At 33.6% G+C, this 11,655-nt stretch overlaps 1 protein-coding gene across 1 annotated transcript; it reads left to right on the top strand.

Annotated features, from left to right (window-relative positions):
* The first annotated feature begins 270 nt into the window (after positions 1–270).
* Positions 271–9,501, top strand: LOC109205379. The gene is made up of 3 exons (XM_019368090.1): positions 271–474; positions 5,720–5,951; positions 8,975–9,501. Exons 1-3 carry the CDS (start codon positions 362–364, stop codon positions 9,272–9,274), a joined length of 645 nt encoding a protein of 214 aa, XP_019223635.1. The 5' UTR covers positions 271–361; the 3' UTR covers positions 9,275–9,501.
* Positions 9,502–11,655: the final 2,154 nt, after the last annotated feature.

The raw sequence follows: 11,655 nt of genomic DNA, 5'->3' as shown, positions 1-11,655 counted from the left end.
GTCCTTTTTTTTTTCAGAGTTAAGTATTTGGCCAAGCTTTTGGAAGAAAAAAGTGTTTTTGAGGAGAAACATAACTATTTTTGGAGAAGCAAAAAAAGTAGTTTCTCTCCAAAAATACTTTTATGAAAAATAACTTAGAAGTAGCTTTTAAACGCTTGTTGCTCAAAATTGCTTTTTAAATTAATTAGCCTACTGCTTCTTGCCAAAAGTAAGAAAAAAAAAAAAAAAAGAACTTTTACATTTTTCCAACTTGGCAAAAATAGTGTATTAACTGTCAAGTATATATTTCCTAGCAGTCCCAAAAAGCCCTCCACTCTTCATTGTCTCCTTCCATAGACTTCACTTCTTCTGCGAATTGGGAATGGCGAACGCTGCATCAGTTTCAACATCATCAAAAGGAAGATGGAGCAACCTCTCCAAATACGCTTCTAGAATTTATTTTGTCCTCATCTTCCTTCAGGTCCCTTTGTTCAGGTATTTCTGCAATTACATTAAAATAATAGCCTATTTCCTAGATACTTACAAATGCCATATTATTGTGATTCCAACGCAATAAGATACTATACATCGATTTATGTACTGAGGAGTCGCGACTAAAGTTCGTGTCTATGTAGATCTGAGTTCGTTGAATTAAATGAAGCTTCTTCTTTCCCTTTTTTTTGTTGTCATAAGTGGTCTTTGATTGTAGTAGTTATAGTTGATGCTAATTTTGTGATGTTGACTTGTGAGTATTTTCAGTGACTAAGTGTTTCCTAATTATCTTGCATTAATGTTATTGAATTTGGACTAACACAGTCTTCTAGATCTTGATTTGGTACATTTATTATGGTAAGTCGTGATTCATTTGTTTAGGCGAATCCAGTATATGGATATGGGTGCCACTGAACCCATTGACCACTTGAGTTAATGTGTATGGGATTTAATATTTGTACATATTTAGTAGAATTCTTAACACTTATATAGGGGCTGAGTCGAAGATATTTGGGTTCAGCCGAGCCCATAGCTTATACAGTACATTAACCACTAATTTGCTTAACTTCATTTGGGAAATAAATGGAGCTTCAAAGACATTATTTTTGTCTAGGTTAGTTGTTGTTTATTTCTCCAAATTTATGGGGATTCCTAACAAAGTTTAACATGATTGAATTTCAATTATCACAAAAATATCTGGATTTTATAAGTGTTCTATGCATTTATTTATAGTTGATTGCTCTTATTACCATTCCCATCAACTACGCTGTTAGATTCAGTTCGTAGAATCTTTTGATGTAACTCCATAACTTTGGTAGAGAGACTATCTTAATTGGGAAGAGACTATAAGTTAATCTGTTGAGGGGCAGAGGACAGAAATGAAATGGAATGTCTTAAAATACTCCAGATCTAGTCTTCAGACAGTAGCACTGTAGCGGGTTGAATTCTCAGGAATTCTTTTGCAGTTTGACGTCAGATCTTAATTACCTGTTCAACTCATACTTTATTTGTGTTGCTAAATTTCCAAGTTGTGCATTAAGGACCTTTTTGGAGGGTACTGCTTGTCATCTTATTCATTCATGATATGCATGACAATTCTGATAATAATCCAGACTCTAATTGTACATTTCTACCACATCCTACATACTGCAAGCATCTTGCTTATTGTAGAATTTTTTATGCTGTTGACCTGTTCATGCATTAGAAGGCCAGGGGATTTAAGAAATTACATATAATCTAGGAACAGTAAATGTGGCGAATTCTTAGTTGAATTCAAACTTTAATATATTAGCTTATTCCGAATTTTGAAAACTTTATGGCAATTATCATTATATCCAACATGGAATGTATATTTTTGTGTGTGTGTGTATATATATGTATATATATATATATATATTTTTTTTTTTTTTAATTGTATAAATATTTACCCCTAATTAATTTGTACTAATCTAGTTTAGTCTAAAATGATTAATTAACTCTAAATGAAAATAAAATAAAATAGATAAACCTAACCTGTACATCTGGAGAAAACTTGAAAAGAAGCAATATTATCACTACAATCCTAATGTGCACACAAAGTTACCATAAATTGATATAGTAACATTCAGAAAATTTAGGAAAGGTTTAGGACTTCTTACCTAGTTCAAATAAGAAATGATTTAGTAAGAAGATTTTTAGTTGTTTTCAAGCACTAAATTTTTTTTGAAAGGCAAAGTCCTAAATTTTAGAGAAATAATTAAATGACAATTTTGCCCAATGTGAAATCTATTTTTAAAGAATAAAAAATGCGAACAACATTTATGTAACGCGCTTCGTGCTTGATCAGTTCACTGTGTCTCATACTCATACTGAGAACTTGATTTGTATCTGTTGTTCCTCTTGCTAGAGTGCCTCAAAATCTGTTTCCTCCACTTAGTTAATTATTTTGTCTTTTTTCAGATGTGGAAGGTTTTTTTGCCATTATGTTTTTTGAGAAAACTATCTAGAATTTTAGGACATTTGGACAGAGCGAAATGATTAAATATATGAAAGAGCATCATTTGCCTCGTGTATGGCAAAGAGTGAGACCTTTTTCCTTATTCTTTTTTGATAAGGTGGAGAGTGATACTGTAACACCATGGGGAGATGTCAAAGCTTTTAACGCTGCATGAAATAGCTAATCTCATCAACTTGTATTTGGGTCATTTAGGCTAGAAGTTTCAATGAAAAGGTTTAACCTTCTTAATTGAGAGATACTATTGTCATCTGAATTTCCTCGTGTGAGTGGTATCGCTGAACCAAGTTTCTCTTAAACCTAAGATGAGGAAGTGAATTGGTAACCCACATAAGGTTTAAGCTCTGCATTCTTGTTCTCGAGTAGAGGTCTATTTGGATTATAGAAAGTGGCAATGCTCAATTAGAGACTATTTTGAGTTTGGTTCCCGCTTAAACTTTACGTTATTTAAAAAAAAAAAGAGTTTGGTTCCCGCTTCAGTAATAGGTCTTGGACAAATTGAAGCAACCTTATGTAAGTTTCAAAAATCCGAAATGCTTATTTTATGAGCTTGACGAGCAACTGCAGTAAAAGAAACTAATGACCTTCATGGCTTTCATAGGACCAACTCTTGGGTTGGAAAGTTGTCGATATGATTCTTTACCAGTTTTTATTGCCTCTGTCAGAATAGTCGAAAGGAAAGAAGCTTTGATCCTAAGACTAATGTCCAATTGGATTCAATCATTTTATCTGGATTGGGTCTAATGATATTTTTGACTCCTTAACTGTAGACGAGCTCATATCCTCTACTAGTTAATCTTTTTCGTTATATGCGCCTAACTATACTTGTGTAAAATGTTAAAATCAAGAAAAAATCAATGTAGTTATAGAATAGAATACATCTACATTCACAATAAGTTTAGATTCTTGAACATAATGGAGAATATTCCATATTGTTGCATTTGAAATCTGAGAATATCTTATACTTGAAATTATGGGATAATAACATACCTTTTTATGTGTAGAGTCATAGACTCATAGAGATCAATTACTTACCATATTATATGTGGTAAAAGTTTCTTATACAAGGAGCCCCTTTTGTACATCATTCAACAACGTCCATAAGAAGATTCCTTTCTAGCCTCCTTTTTTCAAATATTATTAGAGACTCTACAATCTTAGTAGGGTCTTAAGTAGCTTTTGCCTAATGGCGAGCGGCTTATGCTGTCTATCTATTCAAAAGTTCTCTTTCTTGCCATAACTTTAATAGTACAATCTATATTCTCTGACTGCTCCAGCAGCACCACGAGTCCTTTTCAGTGACTACCTTTTTCCGGTGATTGCTCCAATGGTACTACTTTTTCTTTCTCTTTTGACTATTCTTTGGGCCTATTCCAACTTTTTGGCTGTTTTAAGTCACTATTGTGGTCATTGTTTAGACAACATGTACCATATTCCAGTTAACTGACACGTTATTCTTTAGCATGCTAACACGTCATCCTCCAGTCAGCTGACACATTACCAATAACTTAGTGCCAGTGAATTGACATTAACATCGTCAGTTAGTGTCATTCATTGACATGTAACTGTTGTCGTCTGGTGACATGTCAACTCCAATAAGCACCACTTATTAACAGTTTTCAGTCAACGCCACATGACTGCGCTACTATACGTGCCATATCGCCATTGAGCACAACATACTTCTCCAATCAACATCTCTCCTGAGCAAAGTCATTGTCCAAAGACACATCACTGCTCTACTAGCAGCTCATTAACACCACATCACCATTCAACAACTCATTATGTTTCAGTCAACACCAAGTTGGTGTCCAGCGACACGTCTCTCGTCTCTTCTTTGGACTCTGCATCATGTCATCTAACAACACATCACTTTACATTTAGTGCCTTAATAGCATCATGTCACCATCCTCAACGTGTCATTTAGTCCGTGCAACGCCAATGCTATGTTTCCACTCAAGGACACGTCAATATCCACTGGGAACCATGTCAGCACCTAGCTGTCGTTCAATGATATGTCATTGTTTTATTCACGCAAAGTCACGTAATCGAATCGTGCCCTTTTTCGGCGCGCACAACTTGATTTCCCAGTTGAGATTTGTTGACTCAAGTTGTTTTTTTGTCAATCCTTTGCTCATTTTCCTTCTCTCTTACGGTTCTCTTCCTCTACTTTGTTTGACAGGGATAAATAATAGTACCATTTTATGAATAACAAGAAAAAGTCGCAATTTATTTTGAAATAGTTTTAGTTGGAAGTAACATGTATGTATTGACAGGCGAGAACTGAACCACAATAAAGAATATGAGACTATTTATGTAGGACATTGAAGAACATTCTGTATCTAATACTAAGATAATTTCTACCTTGTTAGACATAGAGAATAATTTACCATATAATAAATAGCGTTAAACTCCTATAAAAGAAGTCCCTCTTATTTTTTCTTTTCTGATAGCAGTGGTATCCAGGCAAGCTTGTGTGCACCTCGACTACTATATCTCACTAGCACATGTAGCGACTAACTCTCCCGATCAATGCTTAGGCAAATGGGAATAAATCAGCTAGTTGCTTTGTCTTTGTAGGGATTTCAACTTTTAATTTGAGGTAGGAATTAAAGCCTTAGAACTGCCCCGCCCTAGACCCAAACCTGTGTACAACTGGAACTGTGACAATAAATTTCGACATCGCACATCCTTTGTGCAGATCTTCACTGTGGGGATGCTAATCTCAAGTTATAGGAGTCACAAACTTCGCTATTAATTAATTCAGGTTGATCACCAAGAATCATAATGATATCAGTAGAATTAGTAAATTTCATGAAATAGTAGGGTCCACCAATACTCACTTTGTTATCATATTCCATTTCGTGTGAATAATTTGCTGATTGATACACAATCTTATATGAACTTGCAGATAATCCACCTAGGGAAAGTTGAGAGGTGACACTTTTTTGAAGTGGTTAGAGGAGTGACATCTTGCTCAAAAGCACAGAGATCCAACTCAGTAGTTGCATGGGTTAATTAGACTCGTGAACATGCTTTCTGAAAACACAGAATGAAGAATAATAAAGTTCAGTCTTCATCTTTAAGTTTTTACTCTGATCATACAGATTAGTGTAACAAATTTTCTTCGCTTCTCCTTTGTAAAAGTTGTTCGGAGTGTTTAGCAGCTTTCACCATGTTTAGTAATTGTAAAAGAAACACGTTTTACAAGAATTCTCCTTATTTCTTACTCCTTTGGCTCTACTTGTCTTCATTCAGGGTGCCATGCAGATCTGGTATGTGCTCAACACCTATGCAGGTCACATCTTCCCAGTTGATTTCCAGTGAGATATTTCCTCTACCATTAGTGAAGGCCATGCTCTATCCTGGTGCAGTTGCTAATGGCTTAATCACAAACATGAAAGTTCCAAGCTGGGATAATCTGCTTAACATCTACAACCTGACTGATGTGAAGAATGCGTCAGCTGTAACTGATCTACAGCGCTTGGAGGTATGGCGTTAAATCTATTTTTTCTCTTTAAGATTGTGTTATCCCCACACACGTGTTTGTACTGAACCTGAATATTAAAGGTACTTCTCTATATTATGACTCATTCTTAATTTCATTAATTTGTCACTGTTTCTGGATACCTTGAGTGTTAATTTGATTTTTGTTGGTCTTGTTCATTCATTCAAGCAGGATGTCCGTGTTTAATATTTTTGACTTATACTCCGTTGTTTTTTTTTTTTTTTGTTTACTCCCTTTATTTCAAATTGGTTATTCTATGTTTTATATTTGGGTTATCAGTGAACTGTTTGCATTATCTTGTATAGGATGTTCATCCATTTACACTCATTTGATACCATTTCCACATTTTACTCAAAAGGTGGCATGGACCCACTTTTATATTAGTACAGGTCCGACCTTTTCCCAAGTAAAGTTTATGTCCACTTTGGAGTCATTTTCATTAAAGCACCAAAATACACACACACAAAAAGAAAAGAAAAGGTGCTACCCTCACCTTAGCACTGGGGCCTTGTAGGATACCTGGAATCGGGGACAAAGGGAATACGTTTTTGGGAAGTGGGGTGACGAGTAGAAAAGGATATCATTCTAGGTAGAACTTTTTTTTTCCAGTAGCTATGCAAAGAAGAGATGGTTAAAATCTCTCACCTTATGCAAGTTCTCCAAAACTTGAGGTAATATCCAAAATTCCTTCTTGGGGTATGATGTTGATTCGGGGATGGAATTTTAAGAGATGCCTTACAAGCTTCATGATCTATTCTTGTGTAATGGAGATTTCTTGAAATGATTGATCGTCCTTGGTACTGCTTTATAATGAATTATCATGGCGTTTTAGTGGTGTGATGTGGAAAGTGTGGAACTGGGGCAACAATCAAATCGTATAGTAGTCTTAAAACTAATACTAATGTGATTCTCAATCTCAAATTCTGCTAATTTCCATCTTGGAATATTAACTTCAACATCTATATATATAAAAGGAGAGGCAAAGACACTATATTAAGCTAAGTGGCAGCATAATAAAAAGTCGCTTTGTAATTTTAGGACAAAAAAATAGTTATTCATAAGATTAAGTCAAGTGTCAAGATACTACAGAGCCACTTGATAAATTTTACAATTATTCATGAATTTTTTTTTAAACCAAGATAAAATTATAAAGTCTTTAACTAATATATAGAAATATTATTTGTAAATTTTGACAAAATGAAGAATGTGAATAATAGAAGGCTTCTCTCTTTAGACTTTTGAATAAAAATAATAAAAGGCTTCTCTCTTAATACTTTTAATGAATTCAAAATTACAATTTAATAAAAAAATAATGGTATTTTAATTATAAGTAAAATACTAATGGGGAAAGCTAATCAAATATAGTAGTAGAAAAAATGTATGAAAAGAGGAAATAAATATATTGTTAGGATATTTATAATTTGAATTAATTGAAAAAAATAACTTAAGTAAATATCACTCAAAAAATCTATTGATAAATTTAGACAATTGAAGATTTTGAATAGTAGACAAAGATTTGATATTATTTCGCTGAATTCTGTGCCAAGTCTCATCACTATAACATGTCAAGTTTAAATTTTTAGGATGAAACTCCAACAAAAATTTCAAAATTATTTTAAAATGGAAGATAGAAAATTAAAATAAGAAAATTAAACCTGCTATTTTTAAAATATTAATACTTCCTCACATGTTTAAGAATAAATAATACTTCCTCCCGTGTTTGTTTGGTAGTTTATTTATTTATTAAATCTTTCAATGCAAAAAGAGCATAATATTTTCTCCCACGTTTTCTTGTGCTGCAATTTGTAATTTATTTAAATACTTAATTTTTTTTACACAAACAAGAAAAAAAGAAGAAAAAAATAAATCACCCGAAAATTCAACCCCACGATTGATGTCTTCCCAAATGTGGGCTTGGAACAACAATTCGAATTGATTCTTATCCATGTTCTCCTATGCAAATAATTATTTATGCAATTTTTTTCTTTCAAGTATCCACATTAAGACAAGTGGCAACCTAATAATAAGTCACTTGGCATTGCTCAAGACAATTGGCAATATTAGGATATGATAAATAAATAATTTAGTATGGTTAATTTAGCTGATATGGTTGTGAAATGTGGCATTTCTAATTACTACCCTCCCCAGACCCCGTTTATGGGATCAAACTGGGTTTGTTGTTGTTGTTGTGGAAGTTTATTTTTATGATTTTTGTTGCTAAGTTATGTGAAAGTTGGATGTAATTTTATAACTATCAACATTATTAATTATATTTTTATTAATCTATTTCACATTGTTGCACCACATTTATCAGTTGACAGGTTTATATAATAGTATTATCAACTATATCATGAAGAAAACAAAAAGATGATAAATATTTTTGAATATTTTAAATGCAAAATTTATCTTCAACTTTTTCCGGTACTTAAATATTAAAATTGTAATTCAAAATATAATAGTAGAATTTGGATAGACTTGAATGAATGGTTATCCAATGCATATGCATGTTTATAAAATAATGCTATCATTTACATGCTTCTTTGTGTGTATCGTATTTTTCCAGTAATATTTTCTTATGAAAAATTATATTTGGTATTCTCCTAATACTAGTTTCCTTGGAAGCAATGGCATGTTCATTTTCGTTATTTTCTTTTTCTGGGTTCATTTTGGGGGTGTTTTGTTAAGCTTCTCTAAAGTGGCTAGTGGCTTTTGCAATCTTCAGGTAGTAATAGCCGTACATTTAGTGTGCTTAAGAACATATACTTTCTCCTTTATCCTCCATTTATTATAATCAGCTAGAGGACCAGATAGTGATGCCTTAGTGGTCATGAAAATGATCCCATTTAAGCTATTTTTAGTTAATATATGTTATAACTAACGAACTGCACATGCCACTGAATTCTTTAGAAAAAGAAGTAATGAATTGCCCGTGTAACGTTGGAAGAATAATGAGAGCTTGTCTGACTTTTCTTCACATCTGCGATGATGTTCTTTTGTTTGATTAGGTTCTTGCTGGAAGCTATTTCTCTGTGGCTGGAGCTCTTATTGGTATTTTAAAACCTGGAAGGATGAGCATGTTTGGCACACTACTTGTTGTTTGGGGCCTTATTAAGGAAGGGATACTTAACAAGCCAACAAAAGTGGATCCTGCAAAGGCAGTGTATGTCTACCCAACAATGTTACTAGCCTTGGTTTGTTCTTTCCTGTCTGTCAAGTATGATATAAAAAAAGTGACAAGAGGAGGTGCCCCAGCAAGACCTGTTGCAAAACCTCTCAAAAGTTCTTCAAAAGCTAAGCTGAAATGAGCATGACTTTCATGCTTTTGACGTGATACAAGCACACCATGCATATCCCCTCTTTTTGTCAGCATCGTTCTTTACTGCTTATGCAGTGCAGAGGTTTTATTCCTTTCTTTCGTTTTTCCTGTGAAATGTATTCATACAAGACTTGTTCGAATTGATGAAGTGTCTGGACATGTAATGTACTTACTGTAATACATATGAAGAAATTCAGAGGGTTTCTATGTGTTGCAGCCAAACGCATACGCAAGTGTACGCGGTCGACAAGTAATAACGAGTGAGTAGAGTATCGTTCCCACGAGGATTTATGATTAACTATCAATTAAATCAAACTAAAATAATTAATCTATTCAAGCGATTTTCTAAAATAATTATTTAACAATAACTAATCTAGAGTAGTAAACTAAGAAATTAAAGAAAACAAGTCGGTAAGCTTAGAGACTAATTCAATGAAAGAAAATATTCCAAGGTTATGGTTTAGCTAACAAACCTGTTGAGTCTTCAAGTTAATTTGTCTAATTAATTTAGCTACTTTATTGATTGACAAGGTTAATATTACTTGTGTCACGATCCAAAATCCCACCTTAGAAATTGTGATGGAACTTAGTCTTTACAACTAGGTAAGCTTATCACACAACATCCTCAGACAAGATATAATAATTCAATATTAAATAAAATTGAGACAAATGGCCCAAACATAGCCAAAAACATAGTATAGCTTTCATAATCCCAAAACCTGGTAATACGAAGTCATAAACTCTACGGAGAGTACACAAGATATTCCAAAATACAATACTATCATGGATTACAATTAAACAGTAGCATAAATGAAAGGGTGACTCTAAGGCTTGCGAACGGAACAACATGTATACCTTGAATTCTCCAACCGCACAGGCAATGCTCCCAAAACCAACACGATCTCAAGTACCTGGATCTATATAAAAATGTGTAGAAGCGTAGTATGAGTACACCACAACGATACCCAGTAAATATCAAGACTAAACTCGATGGAGTAGTAACGAAGTACAAGTCAAGACACTCACAAGACATGAAAACATGTGCAGACTATTAATATAAAGCTAACAACATAAAGTAAAAGGCAATAAAAGTACACATGTGATAAACAACAAAATAATCAAAATACAGTTAAAATTCAAGTGAAATAAATTAAGGAAAGCAATAACAGTAATAATCAAGCCGTTCCAATGCTGAATTTATAACAAGAAACACCCCGAGTTACCACACCTCATAACAAAAATCATAAGTCACAAATTACAACTCTTATACACATGGCACCTCGTGCCCACATTATCAATCACTTTTGCAAAACAAAGATCTCGTGCCACTGCGTATATCGTATCCGTGTCAATTACAAATAAAATGTTCAAAAAGTTCATTTAAATAAAGTAAAGCATCAAATGAGATAACGAGTTTATTTTAAGAATCAAACAAAGTAAAATATCAAATGAGATAATAAGTTTATTTTAAGAATCAAATAAAGTAAAGCATGATAACAATATCTTTATTTAAATCTATTATGATACCAACAACTCAACAGAATATGAGATAATAACTCCACGTAAGTAAATCCATCTTAACGACCAATTCATCACGTCACAACGGAGACACATATTAGCACACCAATACAACGCAGCTAATCTCGTAAAATGCATGACACACACAAGAAGTCAAAAATCGTTCCAACACAAAAATAACAATAAGAGTCACCCAAGGTACCGCACCTCATAATCACAATACACAAGTCACAAATCACAAATCTTCCTTATAACGCCGCGTGAGCCCTACATTTTAAAAATATTTTTCCCGAAATAGCTTCACGCGCTTTAGCCCCCTTATCTCGCTGCATGTCCATCAATATCACCACCCTTATACCGCCGCATGCGCATCTCATCACAACACAATAATCAACTCGTACCACACGTGCTCATATGCCACAACATTGCTAAAACAACAATACCGGTGTCACAAAAACACATAGCCCACGACTCAACAACAATGTGTACAGAAATTTCAACAACAGCACAACGAAACGGAAAGAATAAACTCAACAATGAAAGATATTCCATGAAATAACAACTTCAATTAAATGCATATTACCTAAGAGTCTAAATCGGTTAATTGCCACACATAAACCCATGCACACACTCTTCACCTCATGTACACGTCTTTCCCATAATTGAAATAATGCAATTAGACCAAATCCTACGGGGAAGTTCCCCCACACAAAGTTAGGCAAGATACTTACCTCAAATAGACCAAATCAACAATCAAAGATAGCTTTTCCTTTAAAATTCACCTCAGCTCGGCTCAAATCTGGCAAAAAATAATTTAATATTATCTAACAATGCAAGATAAACCAATTCCGA

This window comes from Nicotiana attenuata, unplaced genomic scaffold (genome assembly GCF_001879085.1).
Source record: "Nicotiana attenuata strain UT unplaced genomic scaffold, NIATTr2, whole genome shotgun sequence".
Classification (NCBI taxonomy): domain Eukaryota; kingdom Viridiplantae; phylum Streptophyta; class Magnoliopsida; order Solanales; family Solanaceae; genus Nicotiana; species Nicotiana attenuata.
This window is presented reverse-complemented; position numbering and strand designations above follow the sequence as displayed.

What these genes read in the sequence shown, in the direction of transcription:
- LOC109205379 (XM_019368090.1), top strand. Translation starts at nt 362, where the DNA reads ATGGCGAACGCTGCATCAGTTTCAACATCATCAAAAGGAAGATGGAGC. An exon ending in CTTCAGGTCCCTTTGTTCAG is followed by an intron (nt 475 to 5,719) that starts GTATTTCTGCAA and finishes GTCTTCATTCAG; the next exon opens with GGTGCCATGCAGATCTGGTA. An exon ending in CTGATCTACAGCGCTTGGAG is followed by an intron (nt 5,952 to 8,974) that starts GTATGGCGTTAA and finishes TTGTTTGATTAG; the next exon opens with GTTCTTGCTGGAAGCTATTT.